Source organism: Pseudorasbora parva, chromosome 5 (assembly GCF_024679245.1).
Source record: "Pseudorasbora parva isolate DD20220531a chromosome 5, ASM2467924v1, whole genome shotgun sequence".
NCBI classification, from domain to species: Eukaryota; Metazoa; Chordata; class Actinopteri; order Cypriniformes; family Gobionidae; genus Pseudorasbora; species Pseudorasbora parva.
In genome coordinates, this window is record NC_090176.1 from 20,611,316 (window position 1) to 20,633,991 (window position 22,676).

Here is a 22,676-nt window from a genome sequence, read left to right on the forward strand (position 1 = left end):
TTATAACAAAGTGGAAGTAGGAACATCAGCAACTCAGCCAAGAAATAGTAGACCAAGATCACAGAGTGGGATCAGCGCATGCTGAGGTGCACAGTGCGCAGAAGGAAAACATATGGGAAATAATTAGCATAGCTGCTGTTCATAATATTGAGTAAAGATAATCCTGCATTTGATCTGGGCTACAAGGTTATGATTTGCATTATGTGAATGCTTGATTAATGAGTTGTGACTTTAATCTAGATTTAAACGGAGCCCTGAACATTATCAGGAAGGCTATTCTAGAGTTTAGGGACTACATACGAATATGTTCTCCCTCTTTTAGTGGACTATATATTTTGTGACCTTAAAGAGCATGATGGTTTGTAGGGCAATAGAAGGTTGGTTAAATACACACAGGAGCTAAACCATTTAGGGCCATATTGGTAGCCATACTTTGTAATCGATACTTACAATAGGTACCAGCGTAGAGATTTTCTTGACCTTGTAAGAACTTAGTAGCTGCATTTTGGATTTGTTGTAGCTTGTTTATTGAGGTTGCAGCCTGGACAATCAGCTAGTAATGCCTTACAGTAATCTAGTCTAGTGGTCATAAATGGCTGAACCAGCTTTTCCGCATCAGAAATAGATAGCGTGTTTGGCGTAGCAATGTTTCTGAGGTGGAAGAAGGCTTTTTTTCTAACAAATGAAATATGTTTCTTTCTAATATAACACCTGGGTATTTTACTGTAAATGAGAAAGTAACAGTACATCCTTCTAAATGCAAATTGTATTCTAAGAGATTCTGTGTACAGGTAAATATTAGACATGAACTGTATTTTGATAACATCTATTCCATTTTCAACTGAAAATACTTATTAGCACTAGCTTAAGGGTCTAAAGCTCATGACACATCAGCCAACGTCAAACAACTAGTGGTGACGAAAACTGATTGCGTTGACGCCTCTCATCGAGCTGCTTCTTGACCAAAAAGCTGTGCTTGAACACACCAAAGGGCTAACTTTTAACATGTAATGTCAACTAGCATGTGCGTTCTGTGCCTGTGTGTAAGTAAATCTCTCTCTCTCTCTCTCTCTCTCTCTCTCTCTCTCTCTCTCTCTCTCTCTCTCTCTCTCTCTCTCTCTCTCTCTCTCTCTCTCTCTCTCTCTCTCTCTCTCTCTCTCTCTCTCTCTCTCTCTCTCTCTCTCTCTCTCTCTCTCTCTCTCTCTCTTTCTCTCTCATATATATATATATAATCTCAGCAGGCATAAAAAGGAACGCAAAACTAGGATTGCATATATACAAATCTTAAACAAATCAGCACTTTTGTTACCATTTTGATTATCAATTACACTTTCTTCATTTCAGTCATGTTATTATGAAAATATTAGTGCATTCGAATCCTAAGGCAAGATGCCCTAAAATTTTAACAGCCTTCTGTCTGTACCGTATAGACTTGTACCATTATAGACTATAGATTGCTTTCATCACTTTCTAGCCTTGTTTGCTAAGCCGAACAGCAACAGAGTTCTCTCTCTCACCAATGACCCAACACCGATTCAACATGCTGAATTGAAAAAGAAAAAAAAGACAAGGGCCAACGTTGCAGAGCACACCGGAACACACCGGAACACAAAGCCGACTGACGCCCAACATTGCCCGATGGCCCGTCCTGGCCTTAACAGCTTTACTGTGTATTTATTAGGAATGTTTTTATGGATATAACTGTAAAACTGTGTATTGAGAATCAATGTTATAGGTTTGGTACTGATGTTTCATGTCTTCTTCTTTTAGCTGTCTGGGGAACCTACGCAAATATGAGGTAATTATGATTTCTCTTCGTTCATTCATTTGCAAGATCAGTCTGTAAATGTTGGGGAAACTAGATGATGTCTTGTCAGATTACAACATGGCAGTTGTTCTGCTCAGATGGGCTCTTCAGAGTTTTTATCATTAGAAGACCCTGATCACATTACACTTATGGCTGTCAAAATACCACAATTTCTATGTCCCAAAAAATGCATCATATAAATAATCTTATTGCGTTTTCTATAAAAATTTGGAAAAATATATAAATAATGTTTTTTTGTGCTTTTTGTTTTTTGGCCAGTGATGTATTCTCAAAATGTGTGTAAGGAGATGTACACAATGTTTGAAACTTTGTACAAAAGTGTATCAAAATAGTCGACACTTCCTGCATACTTTATGCAGTGTCTTTATTACCAAATCCAAAACAAAAACAAAACTCCCACACTGGTGGGATATCTTTTTTTATGGTGCTGCTAGAGCATCTCACTTTCGACTGTCAGCTTCTCCGACAAGATTTTGTGTGATAGGTACACACCGAGTCTTCTTTTTTCTTTTTTTTGATGGCTGGCAAAAAAGCGCCAAGGAGCAATACCACCACATACTATCTATATGTCAACCAGACTGATGTTGGATAATTAAGGATATAATATAATATTTGTAGAATAAACACACATAAATGTGAATACAGCTCTGGAAAAAAAATGAAGAGTCCACTTAACATTGAGAAATCCATGTTAAGTGGTCTCTTAAGCCGGGTGCACACTGTGGGATTTTGGCCACGATTTGGCCGTCTGAGACAAATTTAGCAAATCCTAAAAGATTCCTCTGATCCTAGGGTAAAATCTGACGTCTTTGGTCGTTAGTTTGACATGTTCACCGGCAGCTGATTAATGACCGCTGCGATCAAATTTTACCTCAGACGAAATTCTGGCAGTGTCAGAAGATTTGGCACACAATCCTGCAGTGACTTCTTCTACGATGACAGTCAAATATCTCTGTTTTTCAAGACAAACTATGACCAAAACGAGAGCTAGAGATTTCTCTGTAGCCTCCATTTCAGTCCCGGGTGTAATGCGGCTCACCGTCACCGAACGCGTCATTCATTGATGATATAAAACTCTGACGAGTTTTTTTGTGCGAGTCCGTTTTTAGCGCGCCTTCACTATCGTACAGTCTGACATTAATGCCAACTGAGATCTTACAGTCTGACAAGGGACATTCGCAAAGGATTTTGAAAAATCGCACAGTGTGCAGGACCCATTAATTTTTTCCAGAGCTGTATATCATGGTTATCATCAATACCAGTATATTGTGATACCCCTTGATGCGATGGATTGATTGTGCTGGAAATTTGGTAGTAGTGGTAGTAGTAGCTGCAGAATGGGTTTAAATATATAAAATAAGTCAAAATCAATAGAAATCAATATTGACCCTTAAATTAGTTCAGTCATCCCCAGGGATTCAGACCAATAATATTAAATGGAACAACCACTTTCCTAATAATTTAAAGAAAACTAAAATCAATTATTGCCTTTATTTTTTTTTCCCCTTCTTGACTATCTCCATACTGTATGTGTTAACGCACTACACTACAAATCCATCACAAATAACTAAGGATGTGTACATTCTTGGTGACTGGTGTTTGGAGCTTTGTGTCTTTCTATAGGGATCGATACTGAGCGGCCCTTGTCTTTAAGTATTCCCACGTATCTTAAGCCCCTTGTGAAGGACCACTGCACTGTGCGGTAATCAGAATCCGAGAGCAGACCTGCTCACTGGGCTGTGGTTTGAAACCAAAGAGAGAGATTGACAGAAAACAAGCTTTATTATAGATCAGCTTCCACCATGTGGTTCTGTTGACTCTGAGCATCTTCATCATGTGTCAAGACTGAGCTGAGGGGAGTGTATTGTGTGCTTCAGTAAGCTCTGCTGTGCAAGTGTGCATGTCTGTGTATCTGTCTGGCTGCGATAAAGCCGTCTGTTGTTGTTTCCCACAGGTCTATACAGGAACATGGAGAATTGAAGATTGAACAGAGGATAGATGAGGTTTGTTAGCACAAGCTATTCATTATTGTTTTTATTACATGGTGGTTTATTTTGTACAATTGTGTGTTTTAGTTCAGCTTTATTTATTAACACCTCCGATTCACTGGAAACCATATATAAACCTAACAGCTGATATCCACACTTCAAGCTCTCAGGAAACATCATGGAGCTACCCAAGAGTGCAATATAATCAGGATTTTAATTACTCATGCCTTGCTAGCAATTAAGTTTCCTAGTCAGGGGGCAAGTAACAAGCAGCGCTGATCTTATGTTATGCTGTTATGCTCTGCTTGTAACCTAAACACTTTTTTCTCTGCTTGCCGTCCTGACTACATCTGGGACATTTCCCAGTCTTTGTTATTTTAAGAGTCAATTTCAGTATTTTTTGTCCATTATGTTATTGCCCTTTTGTGTAGGGGTAAAGGCTGGAATACACTACACAACTTTTAGAATCTGAGCAGATTTAAAAAAAACTAGGCATCTTACACTTGCTGACTTTGTAAGTGGTTACAGAGCTGGGCATCAAACACTAAATGACAGAGGATCACACACTACCAGACTGTCACGTTGTTCTGAACACAAGAAACGGCAAATGTAGGAACACTTGTTGTTAGGAGATGCATTACAAATGGAAACAGTGTGTTCTTAGATTGTCTTAAAATGTTTTAACGGGTTAGTTCACCCAAAAATGTCATTTATGTCATTACTGACTCAACCCAATGTCGTTCCACACCCGTAAGAATTCTGTTCATCTTCGGAACACCGTTTAAGATATTTTATATTTAGTCTGAGAGATTCTGCCTCTCCATTGATAACATATGCACAGTATACTGTCCCTTTCCAGACGGACCAGAAAGGTAATACAAATATCATCAAAGTAGTCCATATGTGACATCTGTGGGTTAGTTAGAATCTCTTTATTAATATAATAATATATTTAATGATCTTTTATTTTAGGACCTAAATGTATTTTTGATGCTTCAAGAGATTCTAACTAACCCACAGATGTCACATATGGACTACTTGGATTATATTTTTATTAATATTCTGGTCCTTCTGGAAAGGGACATACTGTGTATATGTTTACAATGGAGAGGCAGAATCTCTCGAACTAAATATAAAATATCTTAAACTGTGTTCCGAAGATGAACGGGGGACTTACAGGTGTGAAACGACATTAGGGTGAGTCAGTAATGACATAAATTTCATTTTTAGTTTAACTAACCTTTTAAATAATCAAAGTGGATGGAATCAAAGCCACCACACTGTGCATTTTTCTCTGAAATCTTTCAAAACCTTAAAGATTAACTCGCATTGCCTCTCAGTCTGCTATAATACAAATTGGGCAAAAATGTGGTCAAAAGTGGTGTTGTGTATCTCAGCCTTGACAGGATAGTTCACCCAAAAATTACATAACATAACATTAATAGACCCGGCCTGGTCCTCTCTTGTCCTTCATTGTCGCCAGTCCTTGTTTAACAGTCCAGATATCCTCTGTGGGAAACACGAAGCTGGTGCGGCATGCAGGTGACGCTAATTAACACTTGTGCCATTCCCATGGTTCTAGGCCTCATCCTTTCCACACAGTCCTATGCTATTTTTTCACCCTTTAATATTCTGGTTCAATAATACAATATGACTCACCCTGTTACTGTGATGACTCATCCTGTTACATGAATGAAACCTCAAATGAAGCGGCTTGTTGAGGTGTGGTAACTTATGTTTATTAGCAATCAGATGTTCCCTGTTTTACCTGATGGATGACAAAACAGGTGAAAATATTGCATTGGCTTAAATTGAAGGAGAGAGCCGAACTGTATCGCAACCAGAATATCATAGAGACTTGGGCTTGTAGGAAACTATTTAGAACACCTTAGAAACCACATTACAGTAGCAACCTTTTGAAGACCACTCTGTGTACATTGCTACATCCTTAGTTTGTCATATTTATTATTTCCATGCTGCATGTTGGAAAAAGTGTTTGAAGCTGAAAGAAACCACATTTAATTTGACTTAAGCTAGTTTGTTTGCACATACATTCACATTAAAAGGCAGTGCTATAACTGTCATCTCTATCGTGACATTATAAATCCCAAACGTCTGCTTATCACCTGCAGAAGCTCATTAGAAACTGATTTTCTCCTATCTCCATGACCTTAAGGTTCAAAGTGTGTCAACACCTACTGAGACTTGTTTGTCAGGATCCGCGATAGCTTTTAGAAACGATGACATTTATTCCCCTGTCTGACGTTTGATGGAGTTTGGAAATGTTCTTTAAAACAAATCTTAAATCTTGCTGTTCTGAGGCAAATGTGTGATGTTTCAACTTGTCATTTGGAATGTAAATGAAGTTAGAATTACTTACTGAACATGACTAATTAGGAGATATTAATTAATTAGAAATAATGCTTAAATTGATTAAAACAATCAGATAAATTACTTATGTTAATTGGTTTAAATGATCACAGTTGGGGGGGGGGGGGGGTGAAATGCTGTTTCATGCATACTGAGCTTTTTACACTGTTAAAGACTTGGATCCTAAACATGGACAAAAAATACTCCTTCCGGTTTCTCGCCAATTTCGGAAAGTTTTTTCTAAGTATGGGTCTGATGTCTGATATGGTGGAATGTCCTTCTCCCAGAAGGGTGCATGCGAACGACTAAAGCGAGAGCCACCAGAGAAGTGTGTTTTTGGTTGTCGGGGTGGGAGGACCCTGTACAGCTTCCCAAAGAACTCAGCATTTTTGGTGGACAGTGGATGGAGTTTGTTTTTCTGGAGCAGCAACAGAGTTGTGGAAGTGTTTTTGTTTGTTCCCTGCATTTAGGCAACAATGGTTTATAAATAAGGTACAGTTCAACTCCGGATTTGTAGCTCATCTAATTCTGAAAGTTGGAGCGGTCCCAGCGATTAATGTTCACAGTCGTATGTTGGAAGCAGGCAGTGAGTAAAACTGCTTCAAACGTCTTTGTGTTGTTAGCTATCGATCCGGTCACTCAAATGTGCTACTATTCCATTGTTTTTCTATGTAAACACACACTAGTCTGAGGTGCAAAACCATTCTGCTTGCTACTGCTAACATTAAACCGCATATAATAGTCCATAAACCAAACCATGTCCTCCAAAACCACGAGTAAACGCACACAAATGTTGTAAAACTTGTGCATGACAAGCCTCTAAGCAAATAAAATGACAGTACCTGAGACGTCCTGCTGTAGTTGTCGTTGCTGCTTCTCCTGTTCAATTTCAGCCTCTAAATCTGATTCTGGATCATACACTGAGTACCTAATTTTAAAATTAAGGATTATTAGGAACACCGGTTCAATTTCTCATTGTTGCCTGGTCTGATGAGTCTCGATTTCTGTTGAGACATTCAGATGGTAGAGTCAGAATTTGGCGTAAACAGAATGAGAACATGGATCCATCATGCCGTGTTACCACTGTGCAGGCTGGTGGTGGTGGTGTAATGGTGTGGGGGATGTTTTCTTGGCACACTTAAAGGTAGGATAGGTAAGAATTGGTTAAAAAACTTTTTTTTTCCAAATTTGTTTAAACGTTTTTTATATATCAATACATAATTAAAATGTAAGTACTCTAAAAAAGAAAGTATAAAATTTGAGAGTCTGTAGACCTCTCACGACAGCTCATTATTTCCATTCACTCCACCTTCTCCCTTCTGGGCTCTTTCCAAAGCCACGGCCCCAAAACACAAGAACGCGCTTCACTGACCGCTCAGCTGGACGACGCATTATTTATGTAGTAAAATCATGTCAGAATCACATGTAATAAAACATCAAACTTTATCAGTATGAATATAAACAAATAAGATGTCCTTTAGATTACTCACTATCAAGCCAGAATACCGATACTAGTAAAGTTTAAAATATGTTTTTGTTTAATTCGGTAACGAGCTAGTTATATTTATAAGGCAAAGCTAAAAACGGGTAGCACTGATACGTTTTTCCCCCCAATAACATCAGTTATACTGTGATGAAGATGAATTTCGTGTAACGAGCTAGTTATATATACAAGCTACATATAGCTACATATATATATATATATATATATATATATATATATATATATATATATATATATATATATATATATGTATGTATGTGTGTTTTGCATGTAAGAGTTTCCATGATCAAAGCATTGTTGATTAGTAGCAGCTAAAGCTAACTTAGTTCTAAAGAAAGTTCCTGGATGCTGTGTACTAGCTTTTACACATGCATTTTGCTATCTAAAGTTAAGTTTTGCGGAATTCAACACGACAGCGATCAACTTGAACTAAGCATATTGAGTATTTATCATCTTTACTAATGGCTTAGTGTATAACATTGTAACTTTATGCTAAGTAATGTTATGTTAGCTATATTAGGCAGCTACGTGTGCTAGTGATACATGCTTCATGAAAACATAAACCAAAAAAATGTATAATCAAAGTGAAAGATTACCTGTCCAGCAGAAATACAGCCAGCAATGAGTCGTTTTTCAGCCCTTTAGGTTACCCAGTTCTCGCCATCGTTGGAAAGCCACGCTGATATTTACTCGCATTTGATTTCTTTTTTTATCCAAAGACTTCTTGTGTATTGCCTTTACTTGTAGGCCTACTACTGTCTTTCCTTTTTTTTTTTTGCATTGTTTGCCTCCGCTGACTGCAAAACCTGGCACCGTGCATTTTAAATGCTTTTTTTCTTCCTAGGGGTGCGCGCATGTACGGGCAGAACCTGTAGCGAAAGAGTGAAACCAGTCGCCCAAGCCAATCATGTTTCGTCCCGAACGAAAATAATGAGGAGTGTTTATTGCAGATTAAACAGTCTAAAGTCGTTTGATTTTAATACTCTCTTTTTCAGAGTACTTACATTTTAATTATGTATTGACATATAAAGAAAGTTTAAACAAATTTGGACAAAAGTGTTTTAGATCATTCCTACCTTTAAGGCCCCTTAGTGCCAATTGGGCATCATTTAAATGCCACAGCCTACCTGAGCATTGTTTCTGACCATGTCCATCCCTTTATGACCATCATGTACTCATCCTCTGATGGCTACTTTCCAGCAGGATAATGCACCATGCTACAAAGCTGGAATCATTTCAAATTGTTTTTTTGAACGTGACAATGAGTTCACTGTACTAAAATGGCCCCACAGTCACCAGATCTCAACCCAATAGAGCATCTTTGGGATGTGGTGGAACAGGAGCTTCGTGCCCTGGATGTGCATCCCACAAATCTCCATCAACTGCAAGATGCTATCCTATCAATATGGGCCAACATTTCTAAAGAATTCTTTCAGCTCCTTGTTGAATCAATGCCATGTAGAATTAGGGCAGTTCTGAAGGGGAAAGGGGGTCAAACACAGTATTTGTATGGTGTTCCTAATAATTATTTAGAGGAGTGTATATGTATGGCTAAATCTGATTGATCTCATTCTCAATGGTTTATGTAGGATTTTTTCTTTTTTAATTCTCCACGCTTAAGGATGTCAAAACATTCAGATGCTCTCAACGGAATAGCTGCACGCGCTCGTCATTCTTTAGCTCCGCCCACACGATACGCCTCCAGCCACAATTTTTTTTTTCAGAAAGACTCTGTGCGGCCTATCTTTTATAAATATAATAAAACTAAAGACTTTTCTGAGATATGAAGGATGCAATACTACTCTATAGGTACTCAAGATTGACATGAGATTGACTGAAACCCTGTTTCACCCTCCATTTAAAGGTGCACTATGTAGTATTTTTGCAGTAAAATATCCAAAAACCACTAGGCCAGTGTTATATATTTTGTTCAGTTGAGTACTTACAATACCCCAAATGTTTCCAACTATTTGTAAATTGTGAGAAAATTGCTATTTTAACCAAGGACCCGGGACGTGTCAGCATAGCGTTTGAGCGAGTCGCCTGTCAATTGCGTCATATCTGCGCTACCCTCGGTTTTATTTGGCAGAAACGCTTTTCTCTTAGCACCGTGAACATGTCACAGCAGCGCCGAGTGAACGCACAGAGTAACAGCATAACATCATTTTAATCACACTTAAATGTATCTAATATGATAAACAGAGCTGCTTTACCTTATACTCATAACCGGAAAAGCGGAAATAGTGCAGGCGCCCGGCGACTGTGTCCCATCCCGTCATAATAAAAGTCCCGGTACTGGCGAGCCGTGTGTTTGTATAACAATCGCTCTAGCAGGCATACTCAGCTCCACTATACTCTGTCCTGCTCTTTTTCATACTACAGTAACATTAATAACCGCATCCATGAACATGATTTCTGCCCATGTCCTATTTTCCACCGGCTGTGAGGTGAAGACCACATGTCCCAAGATACTGCGCATCAAACCTGGCATCATCAAACTACACCTTTGTTTTGAATAGTGGACGAAAAGTTGCATAGTGCATCTTTAATTACATGTATGAGCAAAACATTGTAAATGCTGTAGTTATGCCTGCATTTTTTTTTTTTGGTACAAACTTTCTGCTTACTAATGGCTTAATTAAAGAATGAGTAATGATTAAAAGATTAATAATCTGTTGACTATTTCTGTTCCCTCAACAAAGGTCATTTAATTTCATACGGATGCTCTCAGAATAATTTTGAAATCAGTTTGAGGGCTAATAGTGCTTTTTAGTGAGATTTCTGCCATTTTATATGTACTGTTTTCCTTAGAAGGCTTTAAATGTCCCAGTCTCACCTGGGTAATTAATGCAGTCCTCTCACTCTCAATAAATCTCTCTCTCATCACCTCTTTTCCTATTCTCTTTGTTTCATTTTTTTTGTCTCATGTATCTTTTCTTTACCCTTCCTGTCCGGTTCTCACTGTCATATCTCTGTTCCTCACAGGCAGTGGCCCCTCTCAGGGAGAAGCTACGGGAACTTGAGCTGAGGTATGTTTTTTTTCATCTGCACCAAAAAACAAAAAAAAACAAAAAAACACATGCACTAAGCTAGCTTCAGGTCTCGCCATACTTTTTATCACACCGTGATCTTTTACACATAATACAACTCAATCAAAACACATTTAGATTTCAGTACATTTCTGTTTTCTTATTTAACTTTTATACCTGCTATTTTTTAATGTGGCCACACTTCATGGATATATTGTGCAATAGTGAAGCCCTGTTAAGCAAGTAATCAGTTGAATACGGTAAAAATGAGCATATTTTACAGCTTGCAATTACTAAGGAAAAATACACAGTAAGTGTGCCTTTTGAAGTGGCATGTGTCATAAAATGAATGTTGGAAGAGACAGCACAGTGTCCATCAAGCCTTGATTGGCATGGCAGGATAGGGTCAAAATTGCACCATGATATTTTCTCAGTCCTCAGTCTTTTTTGTGATAAGGTGTGAAGTCTCCATGAGAGTGGCTGTCTTTTTCGCTTCACTTTGCCACATCTCAGCCAGACCTAAAGGAGAATACTTGATGCTGTTTGATTGGCCCTGGGTCCCGACTAAAGCCAGCACTGACATAATCTTAAGAGAATATTATTACCCATGTTAGAGGAGTCATCAAACAGACACAAGTGTCATGACAGCAGTGTAAAATTAATCTTTATTTCAAATCTGCTTGGCCAAAGTAACACAAACTTTTTTTTGGGATGGACTTTTGTGCAATAGGGTTCCACCAGCATTGTCAGCATATGCTGTGGTCCTGAAATGCAATTTGTGCTGCTACTGTGCAAAAACAGCATGGGAGAAAGGACATGATTTTCTTTAAAGCAGTGATAACTTTATATCCCTATTTTTGTTTTCAGTCTGGCATTGCTTAGCAGAAAAAAAAAGAAGAAAAAAAAAACATAAAATAAATGCTTCCTTGTATTTTATTAAGGTGTGTTTTGGAATGTATTTCTGATATCTAAGCTACATTCTTAAAAATCTAGGTTCCAAAATTTTTTTTTTTTTTTTTTTTTTTTTTGATGGCATTAAGAACCATTTTTGATTCTTCAAATATTCTTCCAGTGATCAGTTCATTAAAAAGAATTTTGTAATGCCCCTTTTTACAAGATGTGAAATAAGTGTCTGATTGGTTTCATCTTTTCCTTTATGGCATTCTATTGCATTTGTGTTACATACTGTATTGCAATAAATGTGAAAAGATGGATACGAAAGCTTGAGCAGACTCCTAAACGTGCTCTTCTACAATAACATGGCCCTTGTTGCGTGTTCCCAGGGGCAAGATTTATGTAAATGTTAGGGTTAGTGATGTCATTAATCTGTGAATAAGCTCATTGTAGTCCATACCAGATGTCTGTTGTAGTCCTTAGAGTGATTTCTGTAAAAGTAAATACATTTACTTTGAACTTTAAGCGTAACTTTGCATTTGATGTTCATGCAAGTATAGGAACATCAACACAAGCTACAAATATGAAATCAGGTTCACAGAATAAAGAAAATTAAACCTTATCTTAGGAAAAATGCTTATACATATGCTTATTTGCAAAATGGCATTGAATCGGGGGAATTGATGTTGTTGGTTCATATGAAACACTCTGTAAGCCTTATCTACAAGTTTTTGCAATATTTAATACTGACAATTGAATTTGTACTGGTATGTGTTGAAAGAGTAGCAAGTTTAGTAATTAACTTAGTAAGTAATTAGTTTTATACTAGCTTCATGCATTCCTTTTTATCAACACTTAAGGGTAAGTTTACTAAAAAAGCTAAATTTTAAACAAAAAGCTGAGAAAATTAATTTTTTGTCAAAGACTACATCCAGATCAGATTCAGAGGGATAATCAAACACAGATATAGTAGATCTAGTCCATCAACACCCCTAATACTTGCACAGTCCTATAGCTCGCCCTGGGTTGACATTTCATTCAGTAACATTAGATCGTTTCTGATTTATCTGCTGTTTAATGTTGATGATCACATTATTTTACATATGCATCTGCTTACATACCATCACTCGTTTTTTTTGCGTCTTCTTTATCTGTGTTTTGATCAGGAGATTCTGTGCTAACTCAGAAGATGTGTAATGGCGCCCCCTGTTCCTATAACAGTGAAAACACATAAACCTAGAAAATTCTGTGTAAACGCGGGGAAAGAGTCTAGATACTAAATACTCTTGAATCTTGCCTATTTAAGGTTTTCTCTTATTTTACAGTTTTACCCAGAAGTACCCACCTGTGAAATTCTTATCCGAGAAGGACCGAAAGAGGATTTTGGTGAGATGTTTTTTTCAGTCTTCTTCACTGTACAGAACAGCTTATTCAATAATGTATAATAATACGATTTATTTATATATCGCTTTTCCCAAACTCAAGGTTGCTATACAAGAAAATAATGCATACGTTGTATCAAACATAAGCATCAATATAGTACATACATATACACACACACAAATATACAGTAACTAAACAGCAGAACACTAAACAGGAGGGTTGGAAATACTGTAAGGAAAGATACGTTTTTAGTTGAATGATCTACCACCCATTGATGAAAGACGAAAATGATGTACAGTAAGCAGTTTTGTCAGATGAATGGAGAGAGAGAGAAAAAGAAAAGTAATGCTGAAGTTAAGATATTTGGGAAACGAAATTAACAGTCCATGAAGACATTTAAATGTTAATAATATAATTGTATACTGAATGGTGACAGAAACTGGTAGCCAATGTAGATTATAGAGCAAAGAGGTAATGTGATCAGATGACTCTGGCAGCAGAATTTTATACATGTTATAGTCTAGTGTTTTTTTTTAGCGGGCAGCCCAACAGTTTCGGTGTCTTTAGTGCTGTATTATAAAGGGTAATAATTTAAAGGTAGTAGAATGCAGTCTTGGTAATAGAACTTGTGAAATTGGAATGTAAGAAATAACATGTTAATATTGAACAAAAGTGGTCCAAGAACAGAGCCTTGAGGAACACCCTGAGAGAGAGAACACAGAGAACATCTGAAGTTATGAATAGTTATAAAAAAAAATGTCTATCAGTAAAATATGTTATAAAACGAGATAAAGCTCCACCTGTATTGTCTGTCTGTCTGTAAGACATACATGGCATCCCTTACACCTTACTAAATTACACATGTTCATCATAATTTATTGACATTTCGTTGTTCATTTTCCACTCTTTGAAAGATTGTTGTCATTTTTCTTCCTCTAATTGAAATGTTATTATATATAATCCGCTGCGTTTATAAGGTTACAGTGTCAGATTGAAGCATGTCCAGTTTGGCAGCTGTGAAATAACTAGAGTTAGCTATATTTTCAATAGGCTGTGTTGCACCCAGATAATTGAGACTGGAAGTATGTATACATTTTGAGGAAACGAGAAACAGCAGGGTTTAGAAATGCTGCTGCATTCCTCTGATTACTCCGTGTGCTGATTTAGTCCCATGTTGTTATTTAATCCCATCTGATTGCACCTTATTAAAAAGTTGCCCATATTTAAGTAAATAAAACTTCACTTGTGACTTTATATGCTTCAATAATTTTGGCTTATGAAATGATATAGTGTATTTCATCTGGTAGATCACCGGTGGGGCAGGGTTTGTGGGCTCCCACCTAACTGATAAGCTGATGATGGATGGTCATGAGGTGACTGTTGTGGATAATTTCTTCACTGGCCGCAAGCGCAATGTGGAGCACTGGATCGGCCATGAGAACTTTGAGCTGATCAACCATGATGTGGTGGAGCCTCTCTATATTGAAGGTGAGCGGATCCATTAATTGCTTTTTCATCACGTAGTGAAACAATTTAATGTAAACTAAACAAACATAGAGCATTATAGCATTCTTTTGTTAGATCATGCAGACATCTCAACTACACAATTGTTTATATATATATATATATATATATATATATATATATATATATATATATATATATATATATATATATATATATATATATATATATATATATATATATATATATATATATATATATATATATATATATAATCTTCACACCATGGATATTGTATCAAATCTCTTTACTAGACCCATTAGAAGATCCATTTTGTCTGATATCCAAAACCAGTTAACTTAAATGGTTAATTCATCCAAAAATTAAAATTATTGCATAATTTATCACACACTCAAGCTGTCCTATGTCCATATGACATTCTTCTATCCTGGCTCTTCCATGCTTTATAATGGAAGTGAATGGTACCTTAAAATTTAAAGCCTTCTGAAATGAAGCGGTGCATTTTTCTAAGGAAAATATCAATATTTATAATTTTAGAACCTATAATCACTGGCTACTAGTAAATCAAAATTCTTAAATATGATCAAATATGGCTGTATAAAATGAATCTGCATTGTTTATCCTTTTGATCTTTAATTTAAAAAATCCACAAAAATCTAACCTTTCATTGAAGTAAAATAATTGAAATTGGGGGGGTTAATCACATTATGAAATAAATGCTTTTCTCCAAAAGTCCACATGTTGGCCACAATTATTGGCACCCTTTTTGCTACCTCATTTTGCCAAGATAACCGCTCTGAGTCTTCTCATGTAATGTCTGATGAGTTTGGAGAACACCTGGCCAGAGATCAGAGATTATTCCTCCATGCAGAATTTCTCCAGATCTTTCAGATTCCCAGATCCATGTTGGTGCTTCTTCTCTTTAGTTCAGACACTTTAACATTTTTAGGTCAGGAAACCGGGACAACCACGGCAGAAGCTTCATTTTATGCCCAGTGACACATTTGTTTGTTGATTTTGATGTTTATTTTGGATCGTTGTCCTGATGGAAGATCCAACCACCGTCCATTATAAGATTTCTAGCAGAGGCTATTAGGTTTTTTTTTTTTAAATCTGTTGGTATTTGCTAGAATCCATGATTCTATGTGTCTGAACAAGATGTCCAGGACCTCCAGCAAAAAAAAAAAAGGCCCACCACATAAAAGATCCAGCTGTATTTTTAGCCATGGGCATGGGGTACTTTTTATCCCTGTTTGCTGCCAAATAGCTATTTTTATTGTTTCATCTGGCCACAGAACCAGGTCCCTTTGAATTTCCAGTCGTTTCTGACAACTGAATATGCTGGAGTTTGTTTCTGGATGAGTGAGGAGAATTTTTCTTTAATCCCTCCCAAACAACATGTGATGATGTAGTTTTTTTTTTTGTTTTTTTTTTGCTTTCTGACCCCAAGACTTAACTAAACTCTGCAATTCTCCATATGTGATCCTTGGAGAGTCATCTGCAGGCAGATGCTACTCTGCTGTTTTGTTATTATTCGCAAAGCTGAACAGCCAATCAGAGTTCTCTCTCTCACGAAGGCCCCATGCCAATGTTGAATTGGCACAAACACCACAACGAACACACAATAAAAACTCATACACGGGCCAAAATGGCCTGACGGCTGATCATCAACTTGTATCCCAGGCTTTAGATTTATTTTCAGCCTCTGACAGCATATCCGTGGACTGTCTCATACAAGTCTTGCTGGTTCCATGAGTTAGGATGAACAGGATTTTTTCAGCCTGTCAAAATTGTGTTTACAAGTAAACAGGCTCCTATAATCTGTCTCTTTCCACTTTCGTGCCAGAAGTGAGCGTGCTGGTATGTGCTTGGGCCAGTTGCCTTTTAACTGTTACTTTCGGGGTTTATCGTGCTTTTTGGCCTGCCAAATACCTTATCCCAGAGCAGTGGCAGAGCCAGAATATTTTCCTAGGGGTGGCCAAGCAGGGACCAGCAACTTTTATGTCTTCAAACATAAAAAATTTGTTTGACTATGAAGTGCTAATTTAAAAAAAATGTTGTGCCTACAACATAACTGAATACACTCTACTTCATTTTAATTGAGGTAGTGTTGGAATCCATCAAGTAATACTAAGTGAATTTAACCAGTTTTAAAAAACAACTGTACAATCTGTTACAAAAACTTGCAACTGAAAAATTAAATGTTTAACATTTTATTAGTTGCCAAAATAAGTTAATTTCAACAAATCCTATCATATTTAAATGAAACTCATTACAAAAAAATGTACTCTATTAAATCCTCATGTGCAACAATGTGAATATGATAAAGGTGGCTGCACATAAAACAAATGCCAGTACTGTAAAAAGTTTTTGGCAATATATAAGTGAGGATTCTTTCAAAAATATATTTTAATAGTTTTTATTTTAAATAAAAGCAGTATTTGGTGTGACCACCCTTTGTGTTTAAAACAGCTTGCATAGTTTTCCAGGTTTCTTTTGTGCATACAAAAATCTCACTGGATTATTACAATTTATTAAAATTTATGGCAAAAGGAATGTTTGGAACTTTCTAATGATATTTCCCACACACTCTACAACAAAACATAAAAATACCTGGATTTGATGAAAATAATGGGCCTGTACATTTGAGGGCGATGTGATGCATGTGTAACAAATATACATGCATTTTTTTACGCTGTAAAAAATCATCTCTACATTTAATCATGTTGTAATTGCCCATTTGTTTAATGATTTCATATACGTAATGTCCACCGGGGGATGCCGAGTCTCTCTCCCTCCCTCCCATTTTTTTCTTTTCTTCACTGAGGCGAAGGTTTTGTGTGCACCTGGAACGTGTCCTTTGTATTGTGGCCATAAAAAGAGACGGTTCTATGTTTAAATGTTTTAAGCTCAATTCTGGTTAAGATTTTAAAAAAAATTGTGAAAACAAAAATAAATTAACTTTCAAACTTTATCAAAGCTAAAGTTTAAATAAATATTCATTGTCTCATTAAATGTAATATACAAAAATGTTGCTTATTAATACTGATTACTTAAATGGCTTTGTGGTTATAAAGTAAACAGAATTTTTGAATACATTAATATGTTACCTTACGCATGTTATCATAGGCCAGGCTAAAAATGTCAACATTCAATGTTGTAAATTACCAACAAGTCCTTGGCCTGAATTTTTTTTGGGTGGACCTTAAAAAACTCTTGCACCATTACTTCATGCCAACTAAAGCATTGGACCAGTGTGTATCTGCTCTTTGATTTGTCATTCCTATTCAACCTCAGTCAGCTTCTCTTTTGACTCATGTCTTTCCTCAGCCCTTTAAAATTGATCCCTGCCTATCACTACATCTAGGTTGGGAGAGGGTCAATGAGAACTTGTCTTGTTTATATGTTCTGCATCCATTATATTGAATTGCCTATGCCGGGCCTGACATCAGACCGCAAATAAAAGACAGAACATTGACTAATGCTAATGAGAGTGGCCTTTCTGCCATGTTTGTTTGTGCGTGAAAAGATGATCCCTTTTCATCCAGTTTGAGTTGCATTAAGCCTTCATATTTGTGGCATTGGTCCAATGGCTGAGTGCTCAGAAGTTTCTCTCGGAAAAATGTTCTAATATTGGTTCCCAATTAAAGATTCAAAAACTGATTAAGATCTTTAGCCACAAAACCCTCTTAAAACAATTGTTTGCATTAACAAGACAGCTCATTTGTTTGGACATATGAATGGGCAGATGGTTACCATCTATTGGGCTGTTGTTTTGGATTAGCTTTAGGCTTAATTCGGTATCTGTAATCATTGTACAGTTGGATGATGTTTATATTGGCATAAATGGAAGTGTGTTTGCTTTTCTTCTGTCCAATCTGTCCTCTGGCTAAAGAGTTGGTTCTAAATGGAAAATAGCCCAATAAACCATTCCCCTCTCACATTTCAATTTCTTTTTCAGTTGACCAGATATATCATTTGGCTTCGCCTGCATCGCCGCCCAACTACATGTACAACCCTATCAAGACACTGAAAACGAATACTATTGGTACCCTCAACATGCTAGGTGAGTATCACCTAAAAATTGTAATGCTTTCATTTATTCCCCAGTGAATTCGAGTGAATAAATGAAAGTCATTCCACACACTCCATTCATGATTCGGATAGCGTGTCAAACTGGCGAACTGCTAAAATCATGTGACATTGGCGATCCGAATCATAAATCAATGCGCTGATTCATGACCGTTTGATTCTTTATTTGAGGAACATGGAAGAGAAGACAATTCTTAAGTAGTGCCGAGTTATTTGCTGATAAATATTTCTGAAATACTTTTTTGTACTATGTATTGTAATATGTCAAAACATCATACAGCTCAGATAGTCATGTGTTGTATGTCATTTGAAAGTTCTCACGGAGTAGAATACAACAGGCACAATTGTTTTGGGCTTTGACTAAACTTGATTGAGTTTCTGTATGTGAAGCCCCTTAAGACCCGTATGTAAATAATTGACGGATGCAGCATTTCATGTGTCCGGAGTCATGTGCTCCGATTGTAGAAATGGCATCATTATTATTTACAGCGCATTCTCACAATTAAAATGAGATCCAAAATCAACATAATCCATTGAGTCCATCACATGATGTTCCTCACGGAGTTACGACACATACCTTTTGACTCTCCTTGCTATAGTTTTGGACTTGGAGTTTTTACTTACTTTTTGACTATAAACTGATTGTTTAATGATTTTTTTGTTTAATGTGTTTTTAAATTGTGCATATAGATTAGTACATAGTTGGTAATGAGGTGCACACATATTAAGATGATTTGCTATATTTTTTGCAGAAAAAAAAAACCTAGACATGTTTGGGCATTTTTATACAGATTTTGATTACAGGGGCAGCTTTTTCTAATTTATTTTTTATTTTTTATTAATAAAGACTTTTTCCACACGATTCCTTGCACAGTACCATGACCTCAAAAATCTTTTGCCATAGTGTGTAAACTAATACATTTTAATGTTTGCATTACAAAACCAGCTCAGTACATTTTAAATGCTATTTTAACTCTTTTTTTTTCTTTTTGGCTCCACTTTAAAAATTTAATTTCCGTTTGACTCCATATTAATCATTTTTCAATTTTGTTTTAAATTTTTTTAACCATGTTTAAATACATTTTGTTAACCTGTTTAGTCTGTGTTGGGGAAACATAAGCTTAAATCCAATCTCAATGCATCAGGGTGTAGATAATTGTTTGTGTTGTACATCCTGTGTATGTCAATATGTCTGGATATTTTCCAGCCAGTCAGAACACTTAATAAAAGTAATGAGAATGTAACACCTCAATTCAACAATTAAGCTGTGAAAGAGGTGGATTGTTGCATATTTTTTTTCTTTAGCTGATTTTCTGATCGGGATATCGTTGCTTTTTCCTTGCAGCCTTTTTCTGATAGATTGTCTGGTTTGGTTGTTTTTTTGAATTACGCAATTGGAGTCACATATTGATTGTACCAGCAGCCATAGTGATTGGGACACTTTGCGGTAACAAGCACTGTCCTTCGGATAAGACGTTAAACCCAGGTCTTGTCTCTGTGTTCATTAAAAATCCCAGGATGTCCTTTGATTTAAAGAGTAGGGGTGTAAACCTGGCATCCTGGCCAAATTTGCCCTTTAGACTCTGTCCATCATGGCCTTCCAGTAATCCCCATATCCTGATTGGCTTCATCACTCTGTCTCCTCTCCACCATAAGCTACTGTGTGGTGGGTTTTCTGGTGCAATATGGCTGGAGTCACATCATCTGGGTGGATGCTGCACATTGGTGGTGGTTGAGGAGATTCCCCCTTTCCATGTAAAGTGCTTTGAGTGCCTAGAAAGCACTATATAAATGTAACGAATGTGTATGATTATTTTTGATGAGTCAGACTCTAACTGGTTAGATACAATTAACCAAACGAATTTGCTCATGTCTCTCTATCCACAGGATTGGCCAAGCGAGTCGGAGCTCGTCTGCTCCTTGCCTCCACTTCAGAAGTGTATGGAGGTATGTGTATAATGCTTACCATGATTGGGAAGGAGAAAGGGGTTGTTTATATTCTATACATCATACATAATAATGTATTATTTATATCTCTCATAAACACATTGATGTTTAAATCTTACAGTTGAGTAAAAATCTGTCTTCACCGTGATTTGTTCTGGTGATTGTTTTGAAATGATCCAAGCTGATTATATGATTGATAGTTCTACTGTGTTAAGCACTTTTTGAGTTAGTCTTACATGGTGTTTGACCTGAGCATCCTTAGTCTGCATTTTCTCTGTACATTTCAAGTTGAAAATACCCTTCTGACCACTTCTGAAGCCTTCATACCAGTAATTAATACGGCCTAGGCTTTGACACAATTTTGATGATTGTATTCAGTTGTTTCATAAGCTTGCTATTCGATTCAAATTCCGATACCATTTCATATGGATATATATATCAGCTACAGAAATGTTTTAAACTAATGCTGCAAACAATATAGGGAACTATGTCGGTTGGTACATTATTATATAAAGGTTAAAGGTGACTGATTTGTGGACAAACATTTTTTTTTTTATTGGCAATCATGTTTCTTCTAATTTCTTCATGTTATCTTCATAATTCTTCCAATTAGTTTATGAGTGTGAGTGTGTGAGTGTGAGTGTGTGAGTGTGTGAGTGTGTGTGTGAGTGTGTGTGTGTGTAATTAACGCTTTACATGCAATTATTTCAGTTAAAATATGTTATGCAATTAACGTGGTATCCGTTTCTTTCCATCATCCTTTGGCTAGCTTTACAATATATGATTGTGCACTTATTCATGCAAATGCTTTTAAACCATTCAAGCGCTATAATACATAAAAGCACCACAAGACACTCAGTGCGGTACTGGCGCGCTGTCTTTGAATCTCCTGTTTGTGTAATAAACACACACATGACTCACACACAAAGAAAGCCACTTCAGACAGAGCTTGAACAGACAAAAACACACAATAATGCCAAATATTTGTTGAGTATCCTCGAATTCACTGCCTTAAATAAGGTCTTAATATTACTTAAGAGTTTTGAGAAAATGGATTACGTGTTGGGTCTGCGTCAGTGAAAGCACCTAATAATCTTGCTGCTGTGATGTGTCATTAATATTGATCCAATTCAAAGAACAAAAGAAAAAGAGAATCGCTCACTGCTCTTGACTGAAGTAATTTGCTTTAATAAGGATTCATCTATATTCAGTTCATAATTTAGTGAATGCTGTGAAGTGTTGGACTGTTCAATTTCTGTTTATTTCCTAGTTTTTAGACCTACCTGGAAATCTAAAAGCACTGCTTACAAGGTTATATGAGTTGAAATCAAGAACTTTTTTGTCCATATTGGCAGGAAAAGTAAAAGTGTGAACCTGTCTGATTGGGCCAATAGATGTGACATTTATTAAAAAGCGTTCATGCGAAAGATTGATTTAAGTTCACTTAAATTAAGGTTATATTTATAAAGTCTAATAAATGTTAAGATTGATTATTTCAATTAACTTTTTCACGCAGAGATTTGGGAAATTAAACTGATAATGTGTCCTGGGATTTGTGCCGGGATTGTTGGATTTTGGTTCATTCACACTGCCAGTGATTTGTGAATATGTGCGTGCGCTCACATCACGTAAAAATCCTGTAAAGACATGCGATGACATCATGTGATGTGCAATGTCTCCACAGGATCTTAAGTTTGCTTCTGATCTGTGAGCATTTAATTATTTTTTCTGATTCGATCATAAACTAGCACATCGTGTACCATTTCACTAAGCTAGAGAACCATCTCAGCGTCATCACTATGACACACCATACGGGATCAATCTGGGGACACATCCACACAGAAGGCACTAGCAATTTTATGGCAATAATGGCAATTTTATGGGATCAACTCTCTACATGAAAAGAGGTATTATACAGTAATGCTAAACAGCTATAATTAATGGCTAAAATTGGGTGGGGGGTCTATTTCATAGAGACATCAGTAGCAGTATTGGCATCAGTGATACTAGACTTAATCCATAAGAAGATTCCATTAAACAGATATTTCAAATATAGGCTACTGTTTTTATGTTGTGTATTCTTTTGGAAATGAAATGTAAAATCATTACAATATAAAACTAAATTGGCAAAAGTTTTGGGACGTCTGCCTTGACAT

General features: G+C 36.5%; 1 protein-coding gene across 1 annotated transcript in view; it reads left to right on the forward strand.

Moving 5' to 3' along the window:
• Positions 1–22,676, forward strand: part of uxs1 (UDP-glucuronate decarboxylase 1) — a 97,499-nt gene that overhangs the window by 22,991 nt on the left and 51,832 nt on the right. The window contains exons 2-8 of the mRNA XM_067443444.1: positions 1,771–1,798; positions 3,783–3,831; positions 10,676–10,719; positions 12,939–12,999; positions 14,304–14,484; positions 18,443–18,547; positions 20,461–20,520. Coding sequence (XP_067299545.1) covers positions 1,771–1,798; positions 3,783–3,831; positions 10,676–10,719; positions 12,939–12,999; positions 14,304–14,484; positions 18,443–18,547; positions 20,461–20,520 — 528 coding nt within the window. The remainder of the gene's footprint in view (positions 1–1,770; positions 1,799–3,782; positions 3,832–10,675; positions 10,720–12,938; positions 13,000–14,303; positions 14,485–18,442; positions 18,548–20,460; positions 20,521–22,676) is intronic.